The 18,432-nt window shown below is 36.0% G+C and overlaps 3 protein-coding genes across 3 annotated transcripts; all 3 read right to left on the bottom strand.

Annotated features, from left to right (window-relative positions):
- Positions 1–3,862: 3,862 nt before the first annotated feature.
- Positions 3,863–5,134, bottom strand: LOC106339803 (abscisic acid receptor PYL6-like). Its single transcript, XM_013778677.1, has one exon. It carries the CDS (start codon positions 4,874–4,876, stop codon positions 4,238–4,240), a length of 639 nt encoding a protein of 212 aa, XP_013634131.1. The 5' UTR covers positions 4,877–5,134; the 3' UTR covers positions 3,863–4,237.
- Positions 5,135–10,557: 5,423 nt separating this feature from the next.
- Positions 10,558–11,253, bottom strand: LOC106337887. Its single transcript, XM_013776990.1, has one exon. It carries the CDS (start codon positions 11,251–11,253, stop codon positions 10,558–10,560), a length of 696 nt encoding a protein of 231 aa, XP_013632444.1.
- A 982-nt stretch (positions 11,254–12,235) lies between these two features.
- Positions 12,236–13,189, bottom strand: LOC106337886. Its single transcript, XM_013776989.1, has one exon. It carries the CDS (start codon positions 13,187–13,189, stop codon positions 12,236–12,238), a length of 954 nt encoding a protein of 317 aa, XP_013632443.1.
- Positions 13,190–18,432: the final 5,243 nt, after the last annotated feature.

Genomic DNA, 18,432 nt, shown 5'->3' with positions numbered 1-18,432 from the left:
GAAAGAACCTATCAGCCCTCTATGCCGAGATGGAAAGACTCGTTTGGGCGATCTCTTGCCTACGAGAGTTCCATTGTACCACGGTTCACATCGAAACAAATTGTTCCGACTTGGTGGACATGATAGATAGCCCTGCTGATTGGCCGACATTTGCTTCCGAGCTAGTCTCTTTCCGTCTTCTAAAAGACGCAGCATCGCCTACATATCCAAGACTAGGAATTTGTGTGCAGATTCTCTCGCTAAAGAGGCAAAGATCAACGATACTTTTTTCCATATAGATCAGACCCAGCCGGACAGAACATCTCTTCGGAACGACTCATATTTGCCTACCACTTGATATTAGAAGATGTGAGCCGACAAACAAATCTCTATAATATTATTTGAGAAGTAACTTTCCTATGTGTCGCTCTCACGTTAACTCTCACGACGGTTGATTACACTGATATCCCTACTGAATTAATTTACATTTAAAATACTATTATTTATTTTTTTATTTAGTTTCCTTTTAAAATATTTCCAAAAATATACAAATATAATAAAAAAAGGAAACTTTTTATAAAGTTAAAAAAATTGAAAAACGAAAATATATGTATATATAATATGATTTCATAAAAAAGGAAATTTCACAAAATAGTAATATTACATTTAAAAAATATTTTTAAGTAAATTAAAATATACTTTTGAATTAAATATAAATTTGTATATAATGTATTTTATTAAAAACAATTTACACAGACAATCTTGATATTAGAAAAAGAAATATTATATCCTTTTAAAAATTTTCCAAAAAATATACACATATTATAAAAAAGGAACTTTTTTATAAAGTTAAAAAAAAATTGAAAAACGAAAATATATGTACAAATAATACGATTTCATTAAAAAGGAAAGCTCACAAAATGGTAATATTACATTTAAAAAATATTTTTAAATAATATAAAATATAATTTTGAATTAATAAAATACTTTCTTTATATCTATATTTTCTTAGATGAAAAATATAAATGTGTATATAATGTGATTTCATTAAAAATAATTTACACAGATAATTTGATATTAGAAAAAAAAAATTATTTCTTTTAAGACATAATTTTAAACAATACAAATTTTTTTTTATAGATCTATCTATTTTCGTAGATGATTACATTAAACAATTAAAACTGATATATGTTTAATTGACAAAAAAAAAATTATAATTAGTAATATTGAAATGCTCTATTTATTTACAGAAAAAAATATCAATAAATTCTAATTTACTTATATAATATTATTTTCAAATACATTCACAATTTTGTTTACTGCTTATTTTTAAGAGATATTAAAAAAATTAAAAATAAATTTTAAAAATAAACATTGTTTGATCAAATAGTTACAAAATAGTTTAATGAGGTAGATGATGACAAAATTTTTTTTAATGAGCTAGATATATTATATTTTATCATTATTAAAGTTATTTGTTTTCTTAATATTAAATTCACTTTTAAATTTTATGTTTTTGTGTTTGTGGAACTTAATAGAACCATAATCAAAATACCAAAGCAAATCTGAATTCTTAGTTTTAAGATTATTTAAAATAAATTTCAGTTTCCATTAAACAAATCAAATGCATAAAGTTATTTAGAATTTATAAAATATTTTAATTATTGTAAATATTGATATGTGTTCATGAGCTTTCAAAAATATATCAACTACTTATGCATGTAACTTCCTATTGATCATCGCTTTATTTTCTAATATTTTTTAAAAAAAACATCAACATGTAATTTGATAAATATTATGAAAATACATGCACATTTAAACGATAAATAAAATTGATTTGATTTGACTTAATTATAATAAAATAATTATACTTGATTTTGAATTTGAAAGAATATATGTAACTCAATATACTCATAATATGAGTGACTCGATTAATCCAACTTATATCTAAAATCATGGAAATAACTACGATAAGAATGTATAATTTTATAAGAATAGTAATTTATTTTATAAATATAAATCATAAGACAACTCAGAACATATTAAAAATGAAATAAAATATTAATCACCTGTTACAGTTTAGTTCTTTAGTAAAATTAACATATATGCATGAGACTTTAGAATATTATCGTTATATTAATTTATGTAATTTGGAATAAGACACTTTAATTTTTTTTTCATTTTAATCACAATATATCTTAAGTTATACAGAAACTTCATAAAATATATTTACATATCTAAGACAACAACAACCTAAATGAAAATAAGAAATTAATCAGAATTTTAATATATAAAACAAAAAATATTACAGTTGAATTCAGAGATGCAATCTAATTTACCCAAATGATAACTAAATCGACTGAAAACAACAAAATCACTTAAATATAATATATATAAAATCATATGTATAATTAAAGTAATATAATATTATTAATATAAATTATAAATTAGTTTAAAATTAAAAGTAAATAGCAATCAATTAGTATAGTATATTTACTTTAGAAATATTTATATCCGTATATGAGCACGATAGAAATATATATATATACGGAAGTCATCGACAAGATAAGAAAGGTGGGTGGATTTAAATGTCATTTACAAACGACCCAAAGAGGAAAAACATTAATAGCCTCCTTGCCAACTTGCGCCTCAACTTGTAATTCTTTCCTTCCACGACAATGTTTACATATTTGTACTCATTATTATAATAATTAATCATCAGATATACTCAATTTGTTTCTTATTTTATCATTACTTTATTTTTGGTATATATTTAAAAGGTGTTAAAGAATAGTAACAACTTTTTTTTTCCTTGCAACTTGCATGGCTTTGTTTTTTTTTTCCTATAACAAGTTGGATTTTCTTACACCCAACTTGCGTTTTACGTGCGATCATACATTTATATATTGGTACTCAATGTTGAATTTGGTTTCACAAGCCTCAAAATCGTAACTAGTTTTAAAGCAAAAAAAAACAAATAGTAACTAGTTAATTACATAGTAACTTCTCATATTGCCTTTGGAAACTTTGAAAGAATGGTCTTTTCATCTTGTTTTTTTTTGACTGAGTCTTTTCATCTTGTTCATTGGATTCTTTGTATCAAACAAGGAGATTATATTATAAAGTTACTTTTTTTTATGTTTCTTACCCTGTTCTTCATGAGATAATATATAGGACAAGGAAAACACCAGGAGAGTAATAATTTTGACATTTGAAGTATTGTAACGGTTCACGCATTCCAAAAAATAAAAATAAAAAGACCCGAGGAAATTTTATTACTTTAGTGAATAAAAGTAGGATTAATTTTAATTTTGGTGGATAAAAACAAAACCATTTATGTATTAATGGAAATTGGTTGATAAATGACAAATTATTTGAAATTTTAAGTTATGAAATTAGGAGAAAATAATAATGATGTAATTAATCTCCTTTGCTAAATGCCAAATTTCAGTATTACATATGGCCATTTGCATAAATAAAATTTGTTAAATATCTACAGTAAAATTCAAGATAGATTACACATTGGTTCGAGTATATCCTGAATTGTTGTCATTCCCCTCAAGGATTGATATTGTATAACTAATGATTAGTACTTCAATTACAAAGACGAAGATAACTAGTGATGTATATTTTTGTACATTAATTTTAAGAGAGTGCAAACTATGTATGGTTACATACTTTACATTACATAGTTTTTTTTTTTGAACTTACTTTACATTACATAGTTATACTTTAATGTCTCTCTTATAAGATAAAAGAAAAGCGGATCATATGAAACAGCACATGGTTTTCCTGATTGCCCACACAAATTTCAGATCTCTTGATCCAGTATGTATATTAGTAATTATGCCAGTGACTATCTTTAATCAAATTGTTGGTGATATAATCGGAAATATCAAACAATACTCATTAGCTGAATCATTATATTGTTTCGTGCATGAAGAATATTACGAAGAAAAGATAAACTAAAATCAGTGTTTCGTTTATAATAAAGCTGCAATAGACTATACAAAAACGTTCATCAAAAAGAAATGGATTTAAGGGTAAACGAACATTTAACAAACCCTGAAACCCTAACTTCGAAAAACCAAAACCACTATTTTGTAGTTTCTAAAAATCCCGGACGATAGTTATTAACTAATCTACAGCCAAAACCCACCTAGAGAAAAAAGAAAGATGATAAATTTTGAAAGAGAGAATATAGAAATTTAAATATCATAGAAAACAAAACAAAATAACTAAACAAAAGTGATTACTATTATTTACGCTTGTTCTCGGCGAGTTTAGCCAGCGATTGCAAGTTGCAACGTACAATAGTATCTGCGAAGCTGCAAGTCTCTTCCTTATCGTTACCTGCCGGTACGTCAACGACGTATGACTCCACAACACGTGCCCTCTTTTTACCGTCCTCCGTCGACGAACACTCGTGCACCGTCGTCACCGACTTGTAGTTCTGAAGCCTGTGGTCTCCACCCACGACGCTGAAGCTGATGACAAGGCGATCGTCGTCCATGATCTCGAGTCTCTCTAAGCTGAACGTAGCGGGGATACCCGAGACAACTCGGACCTCTCTCACCGATCCAACCTCTCGGCCGTCTCCAACAGCCACATGGCAGCTCCTAACAAAATGTTTGTACGCTTGAGGGTGTTCAAAGCGACTGAGGATCGACCAGACGGCAGAAGCCGAAGCGTCCACGTCTTGCACCACGACGGAGAAGCACTGAGAGGGACTAACCACGTGGGTGTGGAATATCTCCACGTGCTCCGGCACATCAGCCATCCCACGCGTGAGGCTCACTTTATGAATCTGTTTGTGGTGGTGGTGATAGGAGCTGACGGTGGCGTTGGATGTTTCTGCGGCGGAGGAAGATCTTTGAAACTGTAGCGACGTTGGCATTTTTTGTATTTTCTTCTCTTACTATTCTATGGTTCTGTCTCTCTCTCTTAAAAGAAGAAAGAGGAATGGTTTGCTTCGTGAGGTTCTATGAGATGTTGTAATGAGATATTTCTATATATATAAATATAAGGAGGAGGGTGTAGAAATATAAATAATGCAAGTGTATGTGGACAATAGCCGGATGAAGAAAGAGAGAGGTTAGCTTGTGTGGGTTCGTCGGTTGTCCACTTGGGATTTGTTTGGAGTTTGTATTTTTACAAAAGACAGAAATTATCTCTCGGTGTTCAGAAAAAAGAAAAGAAAATATCTCTCATTATATAGACGGAACCGACCCAGTTCCCCACGAAAATCTATGGATAGTATAACCGGCATGATTAATAGGGAATTCTTACGGTAAGACTGGTTCTTAGTTTTTTTTAAGTTAAAAGTTAAGATAGTTTTTTAGAGCATCATTATCTCTAAAATCCATAAGGATTTCTTAAAATTTTTTTTTTTTTTTTCTGATTACAAAAAAATATTAAAAAGTCAACCAATCGCAGACCGCCACGTGTCGGTGGGACGAACAGGGAAAAAAACCACCACAATCGTTTCTTCATTCGTAACTTTTGGAACCGATTATTGCCACTTTTATGGGATCTACGCCATTAGAAACTCCCTTATAATCTGCGATAATAGTGTTTTTATATTCCGCTAAGAATTTCATTCTAAAAACTTCCAATTAATCGTGCTATTTAGTTATTTGAATTTTGTTTTTACTTGGTTATTGACCGAGTTTTTTTTTTGGAACACTATTATTGACCGGGTTCATTAATACTTAGTACTGTACAGTACTTGTCATCACGAGGAATGGGAAATGCATGTAAGCATGTAAGCATGTAAGCATGCATGTAAGCCTGTACGCCTGCTTTTCACAAGTAGCCAAAAGTAATGCTTGCAAACTAAGTCTAGAAATATTAGAACCGATGAAACTTAATAATCCAGATGTTAAAACATGATCACTATGTGTCGAATTGGTTTAGCTCTACTTATTTTTGGTACGAATATATGATATCTTGGTGGTTCTAGGATATCAATGGAACCTTCTAACTGTACCGGCAATTTTTTTCCTGCAGGCCAAAGATAACTATTGCACTTTGAATATTCCAAGTTGGTGAAAGTAGCATGTCCTAAAAAAAAAAAAGTAGCATGTCCTGGGTCCATCACAATGATCTTTTCTCATCTTGGTATCAACTTGAGCTATTTGATAGTAGTAATCAGCTTTCTTTTCAACAAAGAAAATAACAGAATATTTGAGGAGTTAGATTGAAATCAACTAAGCAGTTGTTAAAAGTAACCAACTTAAAGTCAGCAAATATTTCGAATTAGACAATACTTTTTGGTGTGTTTCCTTCCACAAATTATATTCAAATCAAATGTAATAAATATTGCTCTTGAGTTTGAGTGGTGGGCATAATAGCAAAACACAATTTGGAAAATAATAAAGTGTTATTCAATGCACTGGATTTTCAGCAACTGGATAAGTACACCTATACAAATTCCCAACTAGTCCTAGTTGTTAGATCAAATACGAATAAGCGAGCAATTTGAACTACTAACTGAATCTAACATTTCATAAAATAAGAAGAAAACGTTTACAAATTGCAGTTTTTTGTTCTGTCCTCGATGTAAAGATTGCTCATCTTATAAGCTTCCGGGTTAGGTAACACTTACATTAAAAACATATCCTTCATAAATCATAGATCACATGACGTGGAAAATGTGTATTTCCTTTTCTGAATATTCTGCCGAATAATACCACTATATTTACATCCATGACAATCAATTTTGCACACTAGCGGTAATAAGAAAAATAAATAAATTCAAAATTTCCCTCTTTCCTTGTCTGTTCTTCATAAATTACATGACCGTACAAATCAGTGTTTCTTTGTTTAGACCGAGAGTGGGATGGAGTAATGATGATCTAGTGAAGAAATAAAGGCATAAAGCAGAGAATGATAAACGATGATGAAGTTTGGGGTTGTACCGACAATCAATCTCAAAGTAATGCGTCAGACGAATCTTGAAAGCATCGTTGGATAGAAACGTAACAGACATCTTGTGCAATGTATATTCAGCACAAAGTAAATATATGTGTTCATGTATTTGACAGAACTGCCTCCTCTTTCAACCAAAAAATATCCTCTAGGATTATGGTAAGGATACTTCAATCATTTTGATATTATTTTACAAAAGACGTACGATGTATTGTAGTACGTATGATGAATGAAAGACCCGGTCAAAAATATGTAATAAAAAATTGTTGAAAATAATTCCCCAGTTAAGTTATACTACCACTAGAAAAAAAATGCATCTATAATTTCCAACTTGATGAAAATTTCAACTAGTGTTCAGATAACAACAATGCAAAGAAAAACTCAACTTCGATGAGGATTTCAATCACCTCACAACGTGATATACACAGTACCGGTCCTGGGGTAAAGCTGGTAAAGCACCAGCTTTAGGCGCCACCAAAAATATAGATATTTAGGGGCAGTCGTTTCTGAAAAAACAAGCTGTGGTCTAGTGGTTGTTAGCGACATTCTACCTCTGTCTCGCCCTGGGTTCGACGCCTTTATGTCCCTTTTTATTAATATGTTTTGTGTATATGGACCAAACAGGGCCGGTCATGGGCAAAGCCTAACGAAACATTGGCCTTAGGCCCCCAAAAATTTTGGAAAAAATTACATAGAAAAAAACCCCCAAAATTTTTTTTTTAGACCCCCAGACATGACGGGCCGGGCCTGGATATACAAGATAACAAAAATAACACTACAAAAAAGTCTACATTGATAGCAGATTGTTATAACACGTTTTACTGAACTGTTATCGTAGATGATTTAGAAATTTCCGTATTTATATAATAGCGTTAGATAAACGCTATGATAGAAAATAACATAAATAGCACTTAAATAATGCTATTTTGAAAATTAAGTGAGGGGGAAGACAAAATTATTAATTCCACCAATACTTTGCTGGAAAGTAGACTTAAGCGTCAAAAACATTATTTAAGCGGCTTCAGTAATATGCTATCAAAACCATATAATAACATTTTTCTAACGTTAAAAAGCTATTTGAACCCCTAAACTCTAAACATGGTTTTAAGCCCTAAACTCTAAAGAAAACCCTTAAAACTTTAATCTTTTTCATATTATAACTTCAAATCTTAAAATTAAACTCAAAATTAATCTGTTTAATCTTAAACTATAATTTCCTAAACACAAATCTTTAATCAAAATCTATATCCTATAAATTTCAAATCAAACTATTAAAATTTAACTACAAATCTTATATCTAGTCTCTGTTATTTTCCAACTTTAATACAAAATACTAAACTTTAATCTTAAATCTAATATTCCAACATCCAAACCTTCCTTAAATCACAAAACTAAACTTAACTCTTAATCATATTTTTTTTATAAACCATAAAATCGATATTTAAAACTTTCCAAGTCTATCTTATAGGCAATGGCTACAAACCTTATAGCATACTCCAAACCCTAAACTCCAAAACTTAACCTCAAACCACATACAACATTTCAAACCCCATACACTACAAATCTTAAACCATAAATTTTAAATAGAATATAATTCCTCTACAAACCTTATATCATACTTCAAACCCTAAACCCCAAAACTTATCCTCAAACCACCTACAATACTTCAAACCCTACAAACCATATAGTGCTGTTGACGATGGCAGAGAGAGAGAGAGTGACGACGGTGGCGAGGACGGCAGATGGTTGCGAGGGTGGAGGAGGACAGCATATGGTGGCGAGTTTGGATTGGCGATGGCGGCTGAAGCTTTATGAAGGTGGCGATGGCGGCTGAAGCGTCTAGATTTAGATTTAGGTTTAGATTTAGTTAATCAATTGATTTAGTTAATCAATTGATTTAGTTAGGTTTACATTAATTAATTGGTTAGTTAAGAGTAGAGTAGTAATATACTTATGTATTATTGGTTTAGTGTTGTAAACCAAAATTTATTGTAAACTAAATTTAATTTATAAGTAAAATTTATTTTATTTTAAATTATAAAGCAAATTTGATTTAATTTTTAATTAGTTTATTTTTAATTATAATTATTTTTAGTTTATCGAAGGACTTATAATAGCACGAAAGTAGTGCTAATAGTTAAGTTAATAATATCATCTAAGTATTGCTATCATATCTGAACATTTCATAGTGTTAAAAAAATGTTATCGTAGAGGGGATACCTATGATTGCTGCCGTATACATAGCATTTACGAATTCGCTATCAAACATCTAATATAGCATATTTCTCGCGCTAACAATATACATATTTATGTAATGTAGCTGAAAAATTTATTAAAATGAGAAGTTGTCCAAAAGAGTTGCACCTCATTCTTATGCAGAAGAGGGACACATTGTCAAAGACGAAGTGTGGAGGAGCAATAACTAAATCCCATACACACCAATTGTTTTGATAGTTAATTTAACAGTTTGCCAACTTGTTTTCTTTATTATTCAACAGGCTATTAAGATCTTCAAGAATCGGCAAGAAAAACGATTTTGAAGACCAAATGAGAATAATAAAACCCATTCTAATAATATAGAAATAAGAGATAATCTCCCATTTGCGCTTTCAAACATCCAATTTGCTTTTTGTGGAAAATGCAGATAGATGTAATATATTAATATACTTGTTTTCTTACCTCATTGCTTATGCTATCTAAGACAGTCTGAGGAAATTTTGAAGACCGTATGCACCACTCTTGATTTATCCAATATAAATTTATATGAGAACTATTAAATTAAGCAAAGCAATCGATCGGAGACATCTAGTTTTTTTTTTGAATAATCATGCAAAAGTCAATAAATTCTCTACGCAATGTCACATTAGTCCCTTTGATAAAAACTGGATATGAGAACATAATTACAGAAGAAACCAACCACTTATATCCAAAGTTCAAATATCAAACTTTATTCTTAAATAAATATATTAAACTTTATACTGTATAGCTTATATGTATGATATTGTCTTATGCTCACTGCCATTTCCCGTTAGCCATTCATCTAAGGTCTCCTTTTCCGGGCCCAGTCCAATTCCAAAAGTATCAGCTTAGTTAAGTCCCTCACTTCCTCTTTTACTTCCAGTTACTCTTTAATACACTAGAAGCTTTTCAAGGGAAACTTATTCATCATCTTGTTTTACCTGACCAGGAGCAGATCTCAAATTTGTATTCTCAACTCTCAAGTGCACAAACTTCAAATTCATCTGACATTGTAGTAACCGAGCCACATACAGTGGAAGGAGAGCCAGTTTGGTGCTGACGTGTCGATCAACTCTGATTTCGGCTGGATCCAGCCCTTCCTTATTGCTTCGGCATCAAGTCATTATCATTTGTGTTTAGTTTGGGCTATTTTGGACTCATCAAAACTCAAGTCAATTAAAAAAAAACAGGAAGCTATGGGCTTTGGTCCCATAGTATTAATTAGATTTTACAAAACATTATAGGTTTAGGTAAACATTCTCTTATAGATTTGTCCTAAATAAACTTTTTTTTGCTAAATTGTAAATATCATATAAATGAAAGAAAGATTTTGCAATCTTAAGTTTAAGTCATCTTAGCAAAAAGAAATAAAAACAAGATGAATCACCAATTAAACCTACAAGAACCTATTTATCTCAACCACATGGACATAAGATATCTAAAGTGCTTCCTGCCTTTCCTTGCTGAGATAATGTTTCTCAACTCCTTATCAATGCAGTAGAAGATTGAAACAGGAGAGAGTGAGATGTGATTATGTATCAGGTTGTTTCTTTGCTTCAATAAATGGAAAATCGTAGCTTGAGAAGCTAGTTTCCTAAGAAGCTTTAGCTCTGGTGTCGCAGCTGCTCGGATCCAAGATAGTAGTTCGGACCAGTCCGAGAAGCTCGCCAAAGGGGGGTGGCATCTGCTGAAGACTACACTCCAGACATCTTGGGTGTACTCGCATCTCAGGAACAGGTGATCACTTGTCTCCACTTCTCTTGAACAGAACGGGCAGTCCGTTGTCACCGTCATTCCCCATGAAGCAAGCCTGTTTCGTGTTGGTAATCTATCATAGTTTGCAAGCCACATCGTAAAGGAATGCTTGGGAACTGCCCCTTTGAACCAGACCACATCGCACCAGTCTACTTCCTCCTGCTTTGGCCTGAGCATCTCCCACGTGGTTGATGACCTGAAAGAGTGAGAAGGGGTATCACCAGCAACCCATTCATATATATCATCAATGTCAGGGTTAAGAGGTAGAGAAATAGTTGTAATGAGTGTGAAGTTCCACTTCCTGATCCGATCTTGGATGTGGCAGAGACCAAGAGGAACCTTGAATGGCATCAGCAACTATAGCTTCTCTTCTAATACGGAGGGCTCTCGGGCCCGAGGGGCCAATAAATTCGATCAGCTGGCCCAAAGGCGACCATACATCGAACCAAAACCTAGCAGTCTGCCCATTTCCTAGAGAGATTTTGAAGAACCGAAGCGCTAGCGGGCGGAGCTCGAGAAGTCTCTTCCAGGCCTACGAATCAGTGGGAGAAGGCTGGTTCCAGACAGTGAAATTCCGTAGTCCCAAACCTCCCTCTTGCTTAGGCAAGCAAACTGTTGACCAAGCTATTTTTGCAATACCGCGTTTATCAATGCTTCGATTCCGAAGATAACAGTTTTAGCAGTTGCGTTCTTCCGGCAAACGAGAGGGTCCTAAATAAACTTAATATTCTGCACTTCATGAATATATACAACGTTAACATGCACTTTCATAAACTAAACCGTTAAAAGACACTCTCAACTCTTTATGATCATGGTTGTTATTTGTGTAAGTTTGCTTATTCCATGCATGCATATATAACTTGTTATATGCATGATATTTAGTTTATATCGAGTTTATGGCTTAACATTTAAAAAATGAAAAAAAAATTCTTTCTTTAACATATGTGTAAAAACCTAAAATGTTTTTTTTTTTTTGAAAAAGGGCTTTCTATTTAAGACATAAAGAAAATTACAAAAGATTCAGCCTAGCTAGGCATTGTTTCGGGCCACGCCCATTGATACAAACCCAAAAAGATATTACACTAGCCCATTTACCATATAAATGAACCACAATTGATAATCTGTCCCCGAAGCCCAAAGCGCTGGAAACAATTGAAGAGGTTGGAAGTAACGAAGAAGATCACCGATGCCAGTAACAGAAGATTGATGCGGAGAGGCGAGGGGAGGAGGGTCTGAGAGAAGCGATTTTAGTCTTTATGTATAACTCAATGGAGGAGACGATTGAGTCTATCGATCGGAAGTTGTTTATGTGAAGTCGAGCATTCCGTTCAGTCTACAGTGAGTAGATCACGATTTGCCAGACGAAGAGACAAAGCAGTTTTGTATGTCGCGGTCCCGGATTAGATCGAAGGTCGATGAGTGTTTGGTCCCAGTTTTGAGAAGGGATGAGGCCACACCGAGTGCCAAGTCGGTTCCAAATCTGCCAGGGGAATGGGCATTGGAAGAAGAGGTGGCTTCTACTTTCAGTTCCCGAGTTGCATAGCAAGCATGTTGGCGGCGTGTTTAAACCGCAAGACAGGAGCCTGTCTCTAGTTAGGCACCGGTTGAGTACAAATAACCATGCGAGGAAGGCATGCTTAGGAGTGTTTCTTGAGCACCAGACCGTCTTACTCCATGGAACAATGGTGTTATGCTGCTTCAGTTCGTTGTATACTGTTGAGGTAGAGAAAGTGGTGTTTTTGGAGCCATTAACTACCCACTCATATCTGTCCTCCTCCTCAGTGAGAGTAAGTGTAGAGATGTATACCTGAAGAAGTAATTGTTCCTCTGATCTAGCTGGTGGGAGGATCCAGTTGCCATTGGTATTGAGGCTAGAGAGTGTTGATGTTCGAGATATGCCCAGACGAGAAGTAGGAGGGAGGTTCAAGTAATCTGATATACATCCAAAATCGCTCCAATTGTCACTCCAGAATCTGCTGGTTCGTCCATTCCCTATTGCCATTCTCAACCAAGGATATAATATATGCCGTAACCTGAGCAGTCGCTTCACTAACCAAGAATGGTTGTTGTTTTCTTTGATTGTCCAGAAGTTAGATAAACTGCCCGAGAGAATGTTATCGACGAACCAAGCCACCCATATGGAACCTGAGGTGAAGAAAAGCATCCAGATCATTTTGATCGAGGATGCCTTATTCCAACTGACCAAATCACGGACCCCCAATCCTCCTTCTTCTTCGGAGCGTGTGATTTCAACCCAAGATACCCTTGCCGAGTGGTGACCCTCCATTGTTCCTTTCCAGAGGTAAGCTCCACACATAGAATTTATAAACTTAATACAGAATTTTGGAAGCGTGAAAGTTGCTGACCAAAAGTTGGTGATTCCAGATATCATTATGTTTATCAGAAGCAGCCTCCCTGCAAAGGACAAGCAACGGGCGCTCCAGGAGTTCAATTTGCCTTTAACACTTTGAATCAGCGGATCACAATTAGCCATTGAAAGCTTCCTTGTGCATAGAGGAACTCCCAAGTATCTGATGGGAAGAGAGCCGTGCGAGAGGCCTGTTTCTTGCTTGATGGAGTCAATTTCATGCTGCGACAGGCCACAAGTGAAGAAACTAGTTTTGGAGAGGCTGATTCCCAGACCTCACTTAGCTTCAAAATTTCGAAGGACCTCAAGCACTCATTTGAACGACTGGGCAGAACCATATGTGAATATGAGAAGATCATCTGCGAAGCATAAGTGGGTTGACCTTGATGCATTACATTTTGGATGATATCCGAAGTCTCCACGCTGGGCCGCTTGGTTGAGGAGGATCGAGAGACAATTCATGGCAATAACAAAGAGATAAGGAGATAGGGGATCTCCTTGTCTCAGCCCCTTCTTGCTTTTGAAATACCCTTGTACTGTCCCATTATAGCCAATGCAGAATGATGGAGTGCAGACACAAGCTTAAAGCCATCTGATGAAGAGAGTCGGAGTGTTGATGGCAGCTAGACACGAGAAGATGAATTCCCAGCTGATGGTATCGAAAGCTTTGGTGATGTCAACCTTCAGCGCAATCCTTTTAGGGCCTCTGTTCCTGTGATAACCGTTGACAACTTCTGCTGCTAGGACAGTGTTTTCAACGAGGAGACTACCTTGTACAAAAGCTTTTTGGTTGGGGAGAATAAGCTCAGGAAGAATGGGCTTCAGCCGGTGAACAAGCAACTTGGAGATCACCTTGTAGAGCGTATTGCCACATGAAATTGGTCGGAAATCAGTTATTGCAGATGCTCCTTGTCTTTTTGGGACCAGACTTAGTATGGTGGCGTTTATTGCTGCTGGTAGGAAACTTGAGGTGAAAAATTGGCTGACAGAGCTGAGTACTTCAAGACCTAGAAGAGACCAAGCTGATTTGAAGAAGCATGAAGTAAAGCCATCGGGGCCAGGAGCTTTGTTGGTGTTTAGCTTCCTCGGAACTCTGGTTATCTCATCGGCAGGGGAAGTTTAATCATGGCTTGGGAGGCAGTCTCTGGACAGCGATAAGTTAGTATGTTCTGGACCCATGACAGAGGCGTAGCTTGGAACGGGAGCATTGATGGGCTGAGGAGAGATTCAAAATGGGATATAGCGTGAAGGCCCATTGCGTGAGGGTCAGAGATGATGTCTCCCGAAGGAAGACTGAAGCCCCTGATAGAGTTAAATGAGGCTCTAACTTGGACTAAGCGGTGAAAATAGACGGTGTTTAGGTCCCCCTCTCGCAGCCAGTTCACTCTTGATTTCTGTTTGAAGTAAGACTCCTCTATTTGTCTCAGGAAATACCATTTATCATGCAGTTCCTGCTCCTGCTGGAACAGTTCTTCCGACGGATTGGTCAATGCCTCCACCTGCACAGCTTGCAACAAAAGGTTAGTTTCTCTCACTCTCTCTTGTATGTTTGAAAAAATTTCTCTATTTAGAAGTTTTAAAGCTCCTTTTATCTTTCTTATTTTGTAGCAAAGAGAAGAGAGATTCCAAGCATAGCCACCAGCCTGATTCCAAGCAACCTCAAGGGTGTTTAGGAAGTTGTGGTGTTTGGTGAGATAGTTGAAGAATTTGAAAGGACGGGTGCCGGCTATGGGTAAAGGGATGGAGAGGTCTAGGAGACAGGGGCAGTGATCGGATATGTTAGGAGGGAGAAAAGCTGCTTGGCTATTAGGGAAATGGGAGATCCATTGATAGTTCACAAGCAGTCTGTCCAGCTTTTCTGATGTCGGGTTTGAAGGGCTTTTGTTGGACCAGGTGAAGAGCAGACCCGTGAACCTTAGATCAAAGAGTCCAAGCTGAGTTAAGACATTCTTCAGAGAGACCATTGGCAAAGAGAGGCTGTTTACTGCCGGTGAAGAATGCTCAGCAGGGTGGATGATTTGATTAAAATTTCCACCTATCACCCATGGGCCAGAGTCGAGATCCAGCGAGGCTTGGATATTTAGCAGGTCCACACACAAATCTTGTCTTTCCTCATTCTCATTAGAGGCATATATTGCTGTGAAAAAGAACTTCTGACTGTTTGCAATTTTAACTTCACAGGTAAGAGACTGACGGGATTGATTGAGTAGGCGCACACTAGCTGGTGACTTCCAAATTAATAATATTCTTCCATCAGGACCGCTTTGGTGATTAGAACAGTAGTTCCAACCAGGAGAGATCTGGGACATGACATGAGATAATTGTGGTTCTTTTATGTGGGTTTCAAGAAGGGCGCCAAAAATAGGTTTGTTTAAAAAAGCCATTCCAATAAAAACCTGAAATGTTGTTTATGATATACTAAGGAGTATACAATAATGTCATGTCTACTCAATATTCCGATAAATACATAAGTGGTAACTTGTGTGAGATTATATTTGTTAGGGTGTTATAATCTTTTTCCACTGATTACTCAAAAATTAAAAAAGTCATGACAACTTTTGTATCTTCTGGTAATGTCGAAGTTATGATTCATCCCCGTCGGAATTCACTTTACCCTCTAACTTTTCTGCTCACCTAACAACTTGTAATTTCATGCTGCTTTTTTTCTTTTTTTCTACGTTTTATTTCAGTTAACTTCTCCAAATTAATTTCATGGTCTAATAGAGACAGGTGGTAGCGGATTCAACTTGATCATAGAACACACTGAATCTATATCTCATCTCAAGTTTCAAATATACAATGTTACATGAAGGAGTAATAGTAGTTATTAATGAAGCAATGTAATATCTGTTAGTGCAAGATGACACCACAATATGAGTAACACAGAAGGTAAATCAAGAGACAAAATAGATACAAGCAACCAACTGTTGCTTTATTAGAAATTGCCTAAACAATCTATTACAAGACTTGCTTATCAGATTTACACAGCCTGTTAACACCCTAACAGCTGCTACTGAAAGATTCCTAATCTACCCAAACTTGTCTCTCTGTCGTCAGTACTTCAGCAACTGCTTCAGCACGACCCATGAACACCCCTAAGGGATTTTCACCCTTCCTCTATAATAATAGCCAGTGTCTTATGGAATACAGATGACTTCATAGCTATTTTATAGTGATCTCACGTTCCTGAAACCCTAGCCTCCAAGGAACATGAATATGGACAACTTCCATATCAATAAGTACACTTTCCTTTTCTTGAAATGCACTTATTCCTTAAGGCGTAAACTTGCTCCCCAAGTTTATCTCTTGCCTTTTCTCCACGGTATAAACTTGCTCCTCAAGTTTATCCCACGCCAGCTCAGCATCTTGCGTCCACATGGTCTCTACCACTCCGCATGCCTCCTGGTTCACTCTCTGACACACACCGCCTCAGCAACTACTTCAACGACTACGTCAAGACATAAACCCTCAGTTTATCCTTCTCCATCTCAGCATATCTTGCATCCACATGGTAACCCACCACTCTGCATGCCTTATGTAGTAACAACTAATGCATCCAGCATCAGTGACTTCGTCGCCTAGTTAGTCACGTAAGACTATTGACATCTACAAGCTCCACTTGCATCTTCAATCTCCCCCTTTTAGCTTTGTGTGCCGATCAAGCACAATATCCTTTTGGTTACAACCACGTTTCCTCACCTGGAAACTTCCACACTTGATATATCATTCTCCCCCACGAGAGTTGCACTATCTTCATCTTCTATAATAGATATACTTTTCTCCCCCACGAGATAAGCACCATCTACTTCAGAACGCCCATCACCATGCTCTTGTCCCCCACGAGATATGCACTCCTTGGACCAGAACGTCATCACTTCTCCCCCTGCTTGATTGCATACTAAGAAAAAACACAGATGCTTAGATGTCAATACAAACATCACAGACACACCCGTCTGCTTCTTCATGCATACTACATCAGGCTCTGACGCATCCGCTGAACTACTTCTCGAACTACCTCTCGAATCACTCCTTGTCTTGGCTCTTTAGGCTTGAGCTTCTTCCCCTCTGCTGTAAATATGATAGGCTCCTCCCACCCAGTCTTCACAGCTATCCACGCATCATCACTGATTCCTTGAACCAACATCTTCATGCGCACCTTCCACTGACCATACCGGCCATCCTTCAACATGATTGTCTTCTGCATAGAACAATCGTGTCCATCTTCACCTTCAGGATCACACCAGTAACTTAGATGACCCGCTCTGATACCACTTGTTAGTGCAAGATGACACCACAATATGAGTAACACAGAAGGTAAATCAAGAGACAAAATAGATACAAGCAACCAACTGTTGCTTTATTAGAAATCGCCTAAACAAACTATTACAAGACTTGCTTATCAGCTTTACACAGCCTGTTAACACCCTAACAGCTGCTACTGAAAGATTCCTAATCTACCCAAACTTGTCTCTCTGTCGTCAGTACTTCAGTAACTGCTTCAGCACGACCCAATAACACCCCTAAGGGATTTTCACCCTTCCTCTATAAAGATAGTCAGTGTCTTATGGAATACAGATGACTCCATAGCTCTTTTATAGTGATCTCACGTTCCTGAAACCCTAGACTCCAAGGAACATGAATATGGACAACTTCCATATCAATAAGTACACTTTCCTTTTCTTGAAATGCACTTATTCCTTAAGGCGTAAACTTGCTCCCCAAGTTTATCTCTTGCCTTTTCTCCACGGTATAAACTTGCTCCTCAAGTTTATCCCACGCCAGCTCAGCATCTTGCGTCCACATGGTCTCTACCACTCCGCATGCCTCCTGGTTCACTCTCTGACACACACCGCCTCAGCAACTACTTCAACGACTACGTCAAGACATAAACCCTCAGTTTATCCTTCTCCATCTCAGCATATCTTGCATTCACATGGTAACCCACCACTCCGCATGCCTTATGTAGTAACGACTAATGCATCCAGCATCAGTGACTTCGTCGCCTAGTTAGTCACGGAAGACTATTGACATCTTTAAGCTCCACTTGCATCTTCAATATCCGGTCGAAAGACACCATATGAAAAGAAAATAGAATTAGGCTAGCTAAGTTTAGAGCATCAATATTCATCATGTTGTTGAACCTCGATTTGACTCTGCCTATA

This window comes from Brassica oleracea, chromosome C4, assembly GCF_000695525.1.
Source record: "Brassica oleracea var. oleracea cultivar TO1000 chromosome C4, BOL, whole genome shotgun sequence".
NCBI lineage: Eukaryota > Viridiplantae > Streptophyta > Magnoliopsida > Brassicales > Brassicaceae > Brassica > Brassica oleracea.
The sequence above is the reverse complement of the archived record's forward strand: the minus strand, read 5'-3'. Positions and strand labels throughout refer to the sequence as shown.

Bases quoted from the DNA above. Each gene is read 5' to 3' on its own strand.
- LOC106339803 (XM_013778677.1), bottom strand. From the start codon at position 4,876: ATGCCAACGTCGCTACAGTTTCAAAGATCTTCCTCCGCCGCAGAAACA.
- LOC106337887 (XM_013776990.1), bottom strand. From the start codon at position 11,253: ATGCCATTCAAGGTTCCTCTTGGTCTCTGCCACATCCAAGATCGGATC.
- LOC106337886 (XM_013776989.1), bottom strand. From the start codon at position 13,189: ATGGAGGGTCACCACTCGGCAAGGGTATCTTGGGTTGAAATCACACGC.